The sequence below is a fragment of the Triturus cristatus genome, chromosome 1_2, assembly GCF_964204655.1.
Source record: "Triturus cristatus chromosome 1_2, aTriCri1.1, whole genome shotgun sequence".
Taxonomy (NCBI): domain Eukaryota; kingdom Metazoa; phylum Chordata; class Amphibia; order Caudata; family Salamandridae; genus Triturus; species Triturus cristatus.
The window spans coordinates 719,073,557-719,089,547 of NC_140580.1; the positions used below are offsets into that span (position 1 = coordinate 719,073,557).

Here is a 15,991-nt window from a genome sequence, read left to right on the forward strand (position 1 = left end):
CTGAGCTTACTTAAGATCTTCTTTGCGTAAACTTTTTGCAAGGTATCTATTAGGCTTATGGACCTATAATTGAACGGATCTTGCTTGTTACCCTTTTTATATATAGGCACAATGTCAGCCTTCTTCCATGTGTTTGGTATAGGTGCTCCTGAAGTCACTGCATTATGTAGCAGATTTACATATGGTGCCCAGACCGCTACCTCGTGCTTCAGAAGATCCCCAGGTATTTTGTCCGGGCCCAGTGCCTTCCCTATTTTAATTGCGGCATTAGCTTTAATGGTTTCACTAATGCTAAAATGTGAAGTGAGTGTTATATCTTTACTTGATGAGGCCTGTGGAAGCCCGAGAAACTCTTGCCAAGTCTCTGGAGCTTCAGAATATAAATTGGTGAAGTGCCTTCTCCAAGTACCGGGATCCAAATAATGATCAATATTAGTACAGCCATCTTTACTGCCATGTGCTATTATTCTCCGAAACAAGGTGTGATCTTTGTTTCTAGATGCAATAATAAGGTCATCCCAGTTTGCATCATTCCAGCTCTTTTTCGCTATGGCTAGTATTTTCTTGTATTCAGCCCTAGAGTGCCTTATCAGCTCTATGTTTTGGCTTTGAGTACTGCTGTTAATTTTCTCTTGGTTACCATGCAATCTTTATTATACCAAGGGCTGTTAGAGGATACTATTTGTACACCTATTTTCGGAAATGTTGTGTGGGGCTTAGTTAAGAAACAGTTCATGTTTTCAACTAAGGATTGGTGGATTTGTACAATTGGTATATCAGATTGACACCTATCAACAAAAGGGAGGAGCGCATCTGAAAAGGGGTTGTAGATGTCACCTAAGGAATCCAGTTTTATTAGCAATGTGAGGCCATCTGATGTTCTTCGGTTGCTGCCAAGTGCTAGTTGAACAGACTTTTGTTTTTATTTTAACGGCCCATGCCTCAAATAGGGGATCACTTTCCTCCCTATTATCCACTTTGAAATCAATTAAATTACCTCAGTGTATGACTTTCCAGGATATAATTGATGTTTGACTTGGTGGAACCCCTTTTAAAAGTATGGACAGGGTAGCAATCAGAGAAGAGCCTACCATTGCAGGCTCTCAACCCATGTTTAGCAAAGTGGACCAGTTGCATAGCGGCTACCGTGCAAGGTACGGAAATATCTGTATCCAAGATTGCAATGTCTCTATCTAGATCTTCATCCTTTGAATACTTCTTCCACGCCCACTACAGGCTCAAATTTACAGTTAAAATCTCCACCAATGAAAACAGGCTCTGGGCTTAAGGAATCAAGGACACCATCTAACAAAGTTATCGTTGGTGACTCCTCAGTGGACACAGTCTTGGTCTAATGTAAGCTTTAAACCAGTATATATCCACTTAGTTACTTATTGTTATCTTTTATCCTAAGACATCTAGTGATCAGATATTCATACCCTCCACAGTTATATTTTGGGTTATTTTGGTCCAAATGACCAATCCCCCAGAGTGCCTCCCTCTTTCGGAGGGAACTACACCGACCTTAAACATCCTGTACCCCATCTTATGTGGCAACTCGATCATCCAAGTTACTTGCTTCATGCAGAAGTCAAATTGCCCCATATATTCCTGCCAATCTGGGTCATGCAATTTAAATTTTAATTCTGCGATATTCCAAGTAATTATTGAGCTATCCACTTTTTGTTTCCCGAGATGTGCATCTGGGGCAGCTCAACTTATGTATTTACTTTGCTAGTTAGATCAATGTAAGCTGTGTCTCCCTCATGCGGTACCTAGCTCTCTAACTTATTGTGATCAGTTTTATGAGGGTTCCACGTCCAAAGTACATTTGGAACTGTCTAATTACGACTTTTAGCCTCAATCAACAGATTCCAAGTTGTCAATGGTCTCTTCTGAGGAAGGTGAATTTGATAGTTTCTGCTTTGTATCCAGGGTGCGTGTCGTTTCGCTGTAGTTTTTACTTTGTTTGAATCTTATTATTGAATGTGTGAGTGGGTTAGTTTTTTAGATCTAATGCAATCAGGCCATCAGCAATAGCCTTGGTTCCAAATACCAACAGGACATTATCAGTGTCCCCACATGCATTCAATACATGTTCAGCTCTGACTATATTTGATCATACTATTGACTAACACTGACGATGATGTCTAATCTAGTGTATCGCCTTATTCTTTAAATAGTTTCATTTTCTCTATTTCCCTGATTTAACTTCTGCACGTTGATCACAAACACCTTATATTCTCTTCTTCATTTGCACCTATTAGGATAGCCTATTGGAAGTTGTATTAGGCATACATTTCTACTGCCCGGGTCCATTCGGCTTCTTGTAGAATCCTCTCCTTCTAATCCTTAGTTCTGATTCTTACCTTTTGTTAGGTAATGGGTGTTGGTTAAGAATCAGTTAGACTCTCTAGCTCCATGAATATCGAGGACCCTCGCCACTACCTGCCCTTCCGCTGGCAAATGGTCGTCAAACAAGCTTACCCCCATGTTCCGTATTCTCATATTCATCCCTTTATTTGCTTTTAGATTGTCTAAATTCTGTGCTTTACTGAAGGTGCCTACTGGATTTACTGATATTCTAGTAGGCAGAGAAAGTAAGTGAGATCCCCGGTCAAATATTTTTATAACTTGGTCTCTTACCTCACTTGTATTGTTGGCCTTACAAGGATCTCCCTCATGCTTTTTCCCTGGATTGCTGGTTTGGATCCCCAACTTCACTATTAATTTCTTTAGCTTCTCAACCTCTATGGAAAGGGCGTCAAGTCTTGAATAAAGCCTAGCCACCATTGTGTTTGAAAGGACAAGGTTAGTCGGGCAGCTACCTCCCACTGTAGATTAAGTTGCGTTTTGTTCACTGCTATGCTCATTAGGCTTGAGTTTGCAATTTATTTGGCAGATTTTGTTGCCTTCTAGCTCTTCCAGGGTGGCTAGTAGCTTGTATCTCTTTGCACAGTATATACTTATTACAAGCCCGCCCCAGTTTTCTGCGCCATTTGAAACCATTACTTTGGGGAAAATGTTTGAGTGAGGATCCTTTATACTATCCTGAGTGAGGGAGGAAGGCGTGAGACCTAATGCCCCAGTGTCACGAGATACAGTTCCTGCATCAGTGTTACTTCCTAAGGATCATGTACTATGTACGCTTCTCTGCTTTTAATAGAAGGTTGTTATTTTCTTTGTGTCTACACTTGGCCCGACCTTTTTGTCAGATAATAATGGACTCGGCCTCCTCAATTAGGTCGTCCATCTCTGCTAGAGTGTAGTTCTCCCCTGCACTCTTCCGTATTTTTGCTACTTTCCCACTTTCTCAGTGGTCTTTCTCTTCCCAATTTTGATGTTTCCGGCCAGTGGTTAATTATTTATTTGTTTCTTCTTTTTATATCACCTATTCTAACTTTAGTTCCTCCTCTTTTCTCTATATGGGTGGTATTTAAAGTACAACAACAAATAAACAGATGAACAAAGAATGAAAGAAAAAAAATCACAGTTACATAGTTTTTATCCTATTTAAGGCGATAAAAGGATCGAGCGAGAGCAATGTAATGCTCCAAAGGAAGATAATCTCCACACCAATTCAAACCATTGAGAGGGCTAATCAGTGCTCAAAGGCTAGGGGTAACCGATGACTGCTAGTGTCTGATTGACAACAAAAACTTTGAATAATTCCCTCTGGCTCAAATCATATAATCGCTCTCACAGGTTCCTAATCAATCAATCATGGGGTGTGTATAGCGCAGTCTACTCACCCGGAACAGATCTCAAGGTGCTGAGGGGGAGGGGGTTTCCGCAGATACTGCAGGTCACTGTTTACCATGGAAGAGCCAGGTCTTGAGGTCCTTTAGGAACTTGGGGAGCGATGCAGTCTGTCTGAGGTGGAGAGGGAGGGAGTTCCATGCCTTGGCCGCGAGGAGGGAGAAGGTGCGCCCTCCTGTTCTGCTTTTCTTAATCCAAGGTACAGTTGCGAAGGAGAGCTGGGCTGAGTGGAGAGAGTGGTGGGGTGCGTGGAACATGAGGCAGTGGTTCAGGTTGGCAGGTCAGGCATTGTGAAGGGCCTTGTGTGAATGGGTGAGGAGATTGTAGGTGATTCTCTTCTCGACGGGGAGTCAATATAGGGTCCATAGATGTTAGCTGATGTGGCAGTGGCGTGGTAGGTTGAGGACTAGTCTGGCGGCGGCGTTCTGGACGTTCTGGAGTTTGCGACTGAGGTTCTTGTTGATCCCGGCGTAGAGTGTATTGCCATAGTCCAGACTGCTGCTGACGAGGGCGTGTGTGACTGTTTTCCTGTGTTGGGGGAATCCACTTGAAGGTCGTGCGGAGTAGGGGGAGGGTGTGGTAGCAGGAGGAGGTGATGGCATTGACCTGACAGTCTATTTGAGTTCGGAGTCCAGGATGATCCTGAGGTTGCGTGCGTGGTCCGTGGGGGTCCCCGAGCGCAAGGGGCCACCAGGTGTTGTACCAGGTATTGGATTTTGGGTCCATGAAGAGTATCTCTGTGTTGTCCATGTTGAGTTGAAGGCAGCTGTTTCATTCATCTGGCAACGGCTTCCATTCTGTCTTAAAATTTTCGTTTGGCGATGTTGTGTTTGTTGGATAGGGAGAGGATGAGGTGGGTTTCGTCCGATGTGATGTTGAGTCCGCGTGCTCTGACGATGGCTGTGAGCGGGGCCATGTAGATGTTGAACAGGTTCGGACTGATGTAGGATCCCTTTGGGACTCCGCAGGTGGTTGGAGTCGGTTCTTTGAGGAATGGAGGCGGTCTGACTCGTTGCGTTCTGCCGGAGAGGAAAGAGAGGATCCAGTCGTGGGCCTTGTTCCGGGTTCCCGCGTCGTGGAGTCTGAGGGCTAGGGTGCGGTACGAAACAGTGTTGAAGGCCACGGAGAGGTCAAGGAGGATGAGGGCCACAGTCTCTCCTTTGTCGAGGAGGGCACGGATACCATCTGTTGCTACGGGGAGTGTGGATTCTGTGCTGTGGATCTTCCTGAAGCCTGATTGGGAGGGGTTGAGGATGTTGTTCTCTTCGATGAAGGCGTTGAGTTGCTGTTGACGGTTTTTTCCATGACTTTGGCCGGATAAGGGAGTAGGGAGATCAGTCTGAAATTTGTGAGGTCGGTGGGGTCCGCTGAGGGTTTTTTCAGGAGAGGGTTGATCTTGGCGTGTTTCCAGTTGTTGGGGAAGGAGGCGGTCCCGAAGGAGCGGTTGATAATGCGTTGAAGTTTGGGTGTGATAATGTCTGCGACTTTGCGGTATATGTTGTGGGGGCAGGGGTCCGTGGGGGCCCCAGAGTGAATGGTCTTCACTATCCTCAGAGTGTCTTCGATGCTCAGGGCGGTCCAGCTGTTAAGTGACGGTTGCGTGCTGCTGGGAGCGGTGGGAGGGAGTTACTCGTGGGGGTTATTGACGTCGAAGTTGTCATAGATGGTCTTGATTTTGTGATGGAAGAAAGCGCTGAGTCTGTCGCAGAGGTCCTGGGAGTGAGTGATGTCTGTGGACTCGCTGTTGGGTTGGGCGAACTCTTTGATTATGCCGAAGAGTTCCTTGCTGTTGTGAGCGTTGGTGGAGATTCTGTCCTGAAGTGCTTCCTTCCTGGAGAGTCTGATGAGCTTGTGGTGGGCCACGGTGGCAGTTTTGAAGTTGTCGCGGTCGGTCGTGGCTGTGGAGTTTCTCCACAGTTTTTTTGAGTCATCTGCAGGTGCGTCTGGAGTCTCGGAGTTCGGTGGAAAACCAGCAGGCTTTCTTGGCGTGGGGCTTGGGAAGTTTTCTTGAGGGGGCGATGGTGTTGGCACAGTCGGTGATCCAGTTGTGCTGAGTGCGGGTGGCGGTGGTGGGGCCATCGTCTGTGGTGGTGGGAGCGGAGCTGCTGAGGGCGGTGGCGAGCTGGTCGTCAGAGATCTTGTTCCAGTTCCTGCGTTGGAGCTGATGGGGCGTCTGCGGGGTATGTTGGATTTGAATGTGAAGTTTACACATCGGTGGTCTTTCCATGGTAGGTCGGAGGTGTGGCTGAAGGTGACGGAGTCCCCTGCTGTGAAAACGGGATCTAGGTTGTGCCCATCTGCGTGCGTTGGTACGGGTATGATCTGCTAAAGTCCGATTGTGTGGAGGTTGTCCAGGAGGGCGGTGGAGTTTGGGTCCACGCGGTTGTCGAGGTGGAAGTTGAGGTCTCCTAGTAGCGTTAAGTCGGGGGAGGTGATGGCATGCGGCGTGATGATGTTGGTGATGGAGTCGGTGAAGGGAGCGCAGGGCCCGGAGGGTCTATAAATTTGGGTGCCTTGGAGGGTGGAGGATGGGTTGGTCTGGATATTGAAATGGAGATGTTCCATCAGGTCTGTGGCCCTGTCGTAGTAGGTACTCAGCCGGAGATTGGCCTTGTGAGCGATGGCGATGCCTCCTATCAAGTCACAGTCTCAAGGCTAACTGTATATTATGACTAGTGCAGGAGCACCTTTCACCTACTTGAAATATCCTTTTGTAGCCGAATGCAGAGCCAAGGGGGGGTGGCCCTGCCCTGTCTCCTCCTTTCACCAACAGGCGCAGCACAGGCAAACCCTTGGCACGGCCTGTGCCGCAGGAGATAGTCAGGCGCTATATAGCGCATCACGGCAGGCGGGAGGCTGGTGTCAAGCCCCTCCTTGTAGCAAGATTTGCTGGACCTTGTAGTCCTAGGGCTTGGCAAAAACACATGGCCCCTAGGACTCAGCATCCCATGCCGTGGGATATGGTCAGGCGCTATATAGCGTGCCGTGGCAGGAGGGAGGCAGCCGGTGGCAAGCCCCTCCTTGTAGCAAGATTAGCTGGACCTTGTAGTCGCTGGGCTTGGAAAAAACACACAACCACATACACAAAAGAGAAATAGAAATATTGGGATATACACTTATGTTTGGTGGCACGTGCTTAGTATTTGAAAACTGCCGTCACCCACAATTTGTGGCATGCTTCATTATAGGGCTTGCTACACAACACCCCTGCGCACAAGGGAGGAGGAAGACAATACAAACCTAAACTTGTAGGGATGTAAAATAGAAATATTTGTGCAGAACATAGAATCTAAAACGATCTCAGGAATATCCACCGCTATACTTTATTCCTGGATTTCCCAGTCAGGATTAAAATAAATATAGGATGGTGGTGTGAGGAATGTTTAGTAGCCCCTCACCCCTCTTAACTGCATATTTGTCTGCATGTTTCAGCCGATTAGGTGTAGCCCTAACACGGGTCTTTACGGCTTTTGTCAGGACCTAAGATCCCCTATATTCCCCTTCTTTCCTACCTTACTTATGTAGGTTGAGGATAGACCCACTCCGATCTATGGCTGCTTAAACACACTGATGTAGTACAGAGTCTCACAATAGTTGAAGATCGCTAAGGCGCGGGAGCGATGGCGGGCGCCTGTAGTCAAACATTTGTCAAAGTGAGACCGCCGTCCCTGCACTTACCTCCTCGCGCTGTGTAGCACTCAGCGTCCCGCGATGCAAGCGATGCTCAGGCACTGTACAGCGTGTCACGGCAGGCGGCTGGTGACAAGCCCCTGTCACAGACAGCGAAGCTACTTTAATGCAAGTCCACTGCCACAAACCATGGATTCATCTGACAGGCGTCTGACTAGCCCCAACCATGCCATCCATCCTTTCGAACACCAAGCTTCTTCATACTTATGTATTTCCTATTATTTTTTACTTTCTCGGTATACTAATACTGTGATCATCCTTTTTGGGGGTCCAATGAGCTTCCTCTGTTGGAGGGACAATCTATTAATAAAGTAATATAGAACAAATTTACACAAATATATGGTTTTACTCAATTGGGAAAATCAGCCATTCTCAAAAAGAGACTAAAGTCTGAAGTTCAAAGTTCTGGATTACAGGCAGTTGTGTATATATAGTGCAACAGCCACAAAAAAACTCGGATTACAAATTCCTACATTCCTACATGACGCAAATAGCAAGCTTGTGAGATAAAATATTGCCAAAACACGTAAATCTTATCAAGATTTGGGTACGTGTCCATGTTTAGGAGAAGCCCCCTCTTTTGTGGGTTAGTTCTCAGAACAATAGGAGAATATTGTCAAATACTGACTGCCTGTCATTAATGCTGTCCATCAATCTGTCTATAATGTATCTATTAACACTATTTCTAAGTTTGGTACAATTTCTGGCCCTGAACAACGTGTCTCTATTTTAAAATTCAAAGACCACTGTTAATTCAATTTTTCGTCTATTTTTTATTTATTCCTGTATGTCTGTCATTTTCTCCTTACCAATTTTAGTGCAAGATTAACTGGAACTTTTGGTGCCATTTTGAAGGTACACCCTTCAGTATTATTGAGACTATTATGTATATATTTCATTGCCTATAGAGAGCCTTTCTATTTTGTTTATGATATTTTAACAGGGTAATTTAATACAAAAACAAAATGTAAAACAATCTTCATATAGTTCACTTTGTGGTATTTAGTCTGTGACAAGGTCACATGGGGAGATTCAATTAGAATCAATTGTTTGTCGTGCACTCTCGAGGCATTTGCCTAATTACTTAAATTTTCTTTCCTAATAATATACAGCATTCCTCACAAAATAGGAAATCCTAAGTTATACACTACATAACACAACATAAAAAAAAAATGGCATTAAAATGTGGCCGCATTTCTACTTACACATACATGTACATCAACGCTAAATTACATACTGAGGCAACCAAAACACTACTGCATCAATTGTAAATTACATACTAGGGCAAACAAAACACTACTGATCACATCCCTCTGGATTTGTAGCGGGGATAACGTTTCACTGTTTTGCAGAACATACACTGATTGCACAGCCTCAAACCCTGGTCTGCCTTGACCACTTTCAACTTATTTAGTTGAGTGCCTTGTATCTTCCGATTTTACCACCTGGATCCCTTAATATTTTGTCAATACACAATCTTGCATGGAAAGATAAAATTATATATGATTGTAAACATTGTTAATGTCTTTGCATATAAAAAGTAACGGACCTCGTAATAGTCCTACTTTAAAAACACCAAACACCCAAGTCCTACCTGCCCCTTAGAAATGCATAGACTTTTACTGAACGCGTCTCTTTTACTTTTCACAAGAGCGCAAGTCACTTCTTGGAGGACAGGCAGTATTCTGGGCTGGCAGTCCGTGAAGTCAAGCAGAGGTCCTGGCTGGTCATGCCAATATGTTGGAGGTAAAATCTATTGGTAAAGTAAGACTAAACAATTTTACCCAATAATAAGGTTTTAAACCATTCAATTCAATTCAATTCAATTCAAATAGACTTTATTCGGATTTCAAAAAATCATCCATAAAAGCACAAGATCCAAGTTAAAATACACAATTTGATACTAAACCATTGATCAATTCGGAAAATCAGCCAGTCTCAAAAAGAGACCAAAGTCTGAAGTTCAAAGTTCTAGATTATAAGTAGTGGTATATATACTGTGAAAGCCTCAAAAAAACTCACTGGTTACAAATTCCTATATGATGAAAATTGCAAGCTGGGCAGATAAGATATTGCCAAAACACGTAAATATTTCCAAGAATTGTGTACGTGTCCATGTTTAGTAGAAGCCCTCTCTTGGGGGTTACTTCTCAAAATAAGGGTGAAATAACATATGAACACATTTTTGTTTTTAGGTCTCGCCTAGGCATCGTTTGCGCTGTCTTTGAGACATGCTCTATTCAGGATATTGACATAAAGCTCCGCCCACTTTCTGCCTAACTTTTTAATTGGCTCCTGTCCTTTGTAAATGTTGGCTTTTCATTGGTCAATTGGTTAATTAGTCCCTCCTTAGTGCCGCCTTGTCTCTTCTTGTAACCTCCCACGAGGACACCCCATTACAGGTGTTGTTACTTCCAAGGTTTTAATTACAGCCTCAGAGCACCATTTTCTTAAAGGGCTTTAAATGGTGGCTTTTCATGGGTCAATTGGTTTATTAGTCCCTCCTTAGTACCGCCTTGTCTCTCCTTGTAACCTCCCATGAGGACACCCCCTGTTACACATGCTGTTACTCCCTAGGTTTTAATTACACCCCAGAGCACCATTTTATACTCCCTAGGTTTTAATTACAGCCCCAGAGCAGCATTTTCTTAAAGGGCTTCAGGCAGGACACAGGCTTGGTCCTAAGCCAGGATCGCAGTGGTTACTTTACTCCCTAGCACATATCACATTTATATGAGACCTCTCATAAATTTCTCTTCATCAGCTCCACATATAGTACAACCTAATCTGGAATTAATATAATAATTATTTTGTCCCATTTCAAAGCTACTAATTGTATATATGGACATAGCTATTTGAATATATTTGTGGTACTGTTTTGCATGCAATGCATTATGGGTTGGGTGGATTTACCCTGTCTTCTGCAGAGTGCAGTACTATATGTGACCAAAAGAGGTCCCTTGGGGCCTCTTTTAGCTACATATGGTACTGCACCCTGCAACATGGCTAGGTAAAAAACATTGCCATTTATAATGCCAATAACCCCAACCTCAACAAATGCAAGACCTATTGCCTATCAAATGCGTGTTCTACATAACAAGTGATTTTCTCTAGTTTGGTGTCATTGGGCCCAGGCCAGCCAATTCGACTTAACATATTCTCAACAGGCTTGCGCTAAGTCAGAATATACCTTCGTTTACAGCCTGTACTCAATGCCCCATGACAATGCAAAAACAGTTTCTACTGTCGGCCTCTCATTGTATTTGTTTAACAGAAAGCGATGTGGTAACCTTTACTGTGACATCTATACTAAGGGCATCCTACCGAAAGGCCGACATGGAAAGTCTGTCAGAAACCGACATTATAATCCCAATGGCGGAAACGCTGTCCTTAAGGGATTATGAGGAGTTTCCATCCGACCGACGGGCTCCTTTAATCCATCTGGAAGAATTGGTCGGTTCCTCCGACTGCTGCCTCTGACCGCACGCATCGTAATGCATTGGACGGACCGCAACCGACACACTGTCGGTTGCGGTCGGAACAGCATCGTAATGAGACCCTAATTATTGATGTCCTGTCAAGTTTGAGTCTGCAAAGAAATATAATCTATTTGTGTGTTTTAGTGCAGCTAAAGTGACCATACAACATTTTATGTTTATTTCCTAAATCTAATGTGCACTGTGACCTATATATATATTTCTGCAGAACCCACAGTTTTCTTTTTCAGCACCTCCATGTATTAGCCTACGCCGGTCCACTTCTTAGGTTTAAAACTATCCCTCACCTGAAATGTTTGTATTGGGGGTTTGGGATTTTATATTTGTGTGTATTTGTGTATAAAATGTATTCCTATTCTTCACCTATATCAGCACACCAATGAGAGGCATCTTTTAATGCATTTTCAATGTTTTAAAACCCATTCCAACATGTCGACTGTAGATGCACGCGCATTCAAAGTGGCTACACCAAAAAAGCATTGGCAAACCCAGTAAGTTTCACTGCTCAGGCCTATTGAATATGGTCCCAGGATGTCATCTACTCTGCTAACTTTTGTTCCATCTACACAGTCTTACAAGGTCTTAGTCAGTCTGGAATTCAGGGCAAAGGAGTGAAGTCTGTGAAGAAGGAGCTACCTTTACTTTGTGTCATGGACCCAACAGTAGAGTGCACGATCACCCCTTATATAACAAGGACATGGAGGTAGCTTGGCGTATTATTAATTTTTCTTCACTATGTAATTACAACTAGTTGAGTGCTTAACATTATTTGGTTGCGGTTTTAGTTTTGTGATGAATTTCTGTCGAATGCCTTCATGAGGTGGATTAAAGGGCTATTTATTTTCATTTTCATTTTGTTAGTCTTTATTTCGACCAAATTGATCATAAAAGACAGGAATATTTACAACATCACATATAAAGGGCTATTTTAAGTTGCAACTTTACGTTCTCTTTTATGGGGAGCATATTTTATAAATGTAATCTGCATTTTGTATTTCTTGTTTTCTGAAAACTTTATTGCCTTTTACAGCATTGCAACAGAAGACAAAAACAATAATCAAACAGCTCAGCGTAGCAATCTTGTATTATATATCTCGGGGTAGGGTGGCGTAGATTTTGTATTTCTGGATGATACTTTATCCACACTGCTAAGTGGCGTGTTCCATTACAGCATAACTGCAGCTCAGTGGTGAACACGCACGACATTCAAACACTTGCTTCATAGGATCAGAAATCCAAAGACCGCGCCCTTCTAAACATGCACCCGGTAGGCAAGCTGTTCAGGCCCACGTAGGGGTTGTAAGTGCTCTATAAATGCTGCTATACGATACAATGGAGTGCAATCTCAAGTTGACTTTTATTTAATTAATGTTGAGAGGCAAGAATGTTGTTTGCTTGTTTTCTGATGTCCCGGAACACACTGTGTTTTAATATTGAACAATAAATCATGTTAGTTTGCAGTTCTGTAGAACAGTCTGACAGTAGTTTGCTCTTGTGACATGTCATTGCCATTAATTATAAAGCCTGTCAGTATACTCCTTTTCCCCCACCTCCATTAATTATAAAGCCTGTCAGTATACTCCTTTTCCCCCACCTCCTATCTATATAGATTCAGAGTATGTTGTTGTTTGTATTTCCTCAATTATATATGCTGATGAATGCATGTGTTCGTGTTTTTTCCCCTCAAAATTCATTTTTTGTGCTTCATGTTCCATTATTTTATATTTAATGTTAGCAGAAATATGAGCGAGTGCTTGACACACATAAACAAAATGTAAGTGCTTAAAATGCTATTTGAACGAGTTACTGGGGAAGTGATAGAATGTATGGTAGAATTGGTACTCAAATGGTATTTCCAATTGCATTTAAATTCTTAGTTGATACACTGTAAAATAAAATAGTAGTTTTAAAAGTTCAGTTTTTTTTTCATCGTATGTTTTTCCGAAGGTGGTTATATAAGTTAAGTTTCTCACTAGTCGTGGCAATGAAAGCCTTTTCGCATTGCCACTGACACCGGCTTTGTTTTGTGGGGACCTTAACCTAAAGGAAGACATTCACTCACCTTCTAATCTGCTTTTTACCCTGACCACTTTACTTGAATGTCTCAATGTGTATGATAAGCCTGAGCTCAGACTCCTTTTGTAAAGAATACTAACAACCACCAATTGGTGAGAGATGGTCATCTTCCCTGTTAGCTGAAGTTGCAATGGTATGTTTAGAGATGCTTTAGTTCAGCAACATTCCAGATTATATTGTGTGGCCATATTGCATTTTTTTACTGTAGTTTATTTAAGGCACATCTTTGGTCAAACACTTAATTTTTATGTCTTGTCTGAGACAGCACTTGCAGGACACTTTGTTTACTTATAGGGAACTTAGAGTCCGCTCATTGCTTATCATTGGTTGGCTTCATAGTCCCTTTCATTTCCATGTTTCGCTTTGGTTAGTGCCTGCCTGCTTCACTTCCTTCCTCTTCGTTGTGTTTGTCATTCCCCTGGAGCATAGCTTAAGTATGGCTTCCTTATCTAGTGTCCTCCATTGCTGTCTTCCAGTGTGTTAAATCCTTCTCACTCCTGTTGCTGGGGAGAACGTGGCCTACGTGGGCATCTTGGGAAACACAGGCCTTGTAGTGCAGTCTGCAGTAAGCAAATCTGTCACTTCTCTTCTTCCATGCTCACACATACCTTCTGCTGGGAACTGAGTACATCCATTCACAGGCAGATACATATACCAGTCATTCTCACTACATGTGCCCACTACTGCTGTAAGGAAAGGCCTTGCAGTCTTGGAAATCATAGCAAAAGCTTTGGGGAAAATTGCCCACAAAGAAGATATAAATTCACTCTTTGCAAATCCTGCCCCTACCTCTCTTTTTTCCAGCAACCCCTTCATTAGCCTCACCTGCCATGTGAGACAAATCACATGGTGCCAGTTTTGGGGTGCGCAGTTGAGTGTTACTTCTTGGAGAATCTCCAAGTCAACCAGAAACTCCCAGAATATAAATACCTTAGTTGGCTTATCTTGGCAGCATCTAGGATAACTGCTGAACATTTTGACCTAACTTTACAGGCCAATCCTTTTTACAAATTCGATCTAAGACACTATAGATCATACATGTTGCCTTCTGAAGATTTGTTTAGCAGCCTCTGAGAAATGAGTCTGCTTTGTTCCAGATATTGTTCGCAGATATAACACAAACAACGCTGCAAATCTGGACTAATGGAGACTCCAATGTACTTTTTCATCAGACTAAGCAGTTGTGACTCTTATTGGTCGGCGGTATGAACAAAGGTTTCAGTGTTGCTCTGAGCTCTGGATTCAGTGCTGTCTGTGAGGAACCAAAGAGACGACTCAATTCACAGTATATTTTAAACTCACGTTTTCTATTTAATTTTGTCTCTGGGCTATTGTTATTTGAGTGTCTAATACTTGGACGTTTAATGAAAACGATTGTTCTCTTTTTATCCATTTGCTAAAAGCTTTTCAGATTTTATTCTGGATGAGATATTCTGAGATTTGCAGTTTGGAAAACCTGCAGTGTTATTGCATTAGCCCCAATTTCATGGTGGTTAGTAAAAGTGAAAGGTGTGAAAGGGTAATATCACACCCAGTAAATACTGCTCCCAATGCTGTGGGTATTTATCACGTGCATTATTACTTTACAAAATCATTGGGCACTTGTTATAAGGCCCTTAGTGTTTTCGGAGATCAGGGGGCATATGTATCAAAAACTGTATTTGCGATTCTCAAATAGCGATTTTTTGAGAATCGCTATTTGAGAATTGCAAAACGGGATGTATTTAAAAATTCGCACATATTTTGCGAATGCTTAATATTCCTTAATTGCAATTAGCAAATTGCAAAATCGCAATTAAGGAATACCTTCCCGTTCATTCCTATGGGCCAGGAGGCCCATAGGAATGAATGGGAAGTCATTCTCAAATTGCGATTCGCAATTTGCTAATCGCAAATTCAGAATAATTTCAAAGGTGCAAGGGTGTCATGATGATACCCTGATGCACCCCTGAAATTAGCATTTGTGCGCATATGGCGCACATACATGCCATAAGGGCATGAATGTGCGCCACATGGCACCTAGAAAAATGCCCAAAAGTGCATTTTTGACAGAATTCGCAAAATACCACCAACTTGAAGTTGAAGCATTGCGATTCCTTAAATGCTTACGCAAAATTAAGGAATCGCAAAATTAGCGATTTCCTTATTTGTGCGATGCGAAAAAGGCTCATACATCGCGTTTTGCGATTTTGTATTCGCAAACGCTGTTTTCTTGCGAATCGCAGTGTTTGCGAATACAAAATCGCTTGATACATATGCCCCCAGATTGCATGTATTTCATATTTTAATTTTATTTTTGATGATCAAATTTCCATTTTTCTTCCGACTTTGGGTTAAGTGACAATTATTTACATTCTTTGTAACTCTTCTTCATATAATCTTTTCAAATGGATATAACATGTCAAACATCAGAACTTTTCACATAAAGTCCTTTAAATATTTCGTAAGGTGTACTTCATATTTTTTTTATTGCTTTTTCAGGAAGCACATCTGTGAAGGCGATGCATACTTTTATGTTGTTCTTCATTGTGTGCATTGCACTTTGTGCTTCACACTTGCACCATTCGCACACTCCTGATAGTGAGGAGCACTATATGGATGGAGACCATAACACAAAGTATGACCGGGAGGCATTTCTGGGTGGAGAGGTAAGATTTCTTTTCCTCTGGTATTTTTGCTAGTCTTTAATATGATATGTCATTGCATGTCTAAGAAAATATGGTTGAATATGGTTCCCTCGATTCTACACCGTTAACTCAAACCCGTGCCAAGGAGGAGCTATAGAGGAGGTAAATCCATCTGCAAAACTTAGGGCCAATACCCATCCTGGACAGCACTGTGTACATGAAGTTCCTCTCAATATTGTCGAATGCCATTTTAGCGTCTAAAGCCAAAAGGGCCGTTGTTCCCATCTCCTTTGATCCTGTCATGTGGAGCACCCCATACAGGCGCCGCAAGTTCAATCAGGT

At 42.7% G+C, this 15,991-nt stretch overlaps 1 protein-coding gene across 1 annotated transcript in view; it reads left to right on the forward strand.

The window, feature by feature from the left end:
• The window catches only part of LOC146867899 (reticulocalbin-2-like), a 192,411-nt gene that overhangs the window by 18,813 nt on the left and 157,607 nt on the right, over positions 1-15,991 (forward strand). The window contains exon 2 of the mRNA XM_085608611.1: positions 15,504-15,670. Coding sequence (XP_085464737.1) covers positions 15,504-15,670 — 167 coding nt within the window. The remainder of the gene's footprint in view (positions 1-15,503; positions 15,671-15,991) is intronic.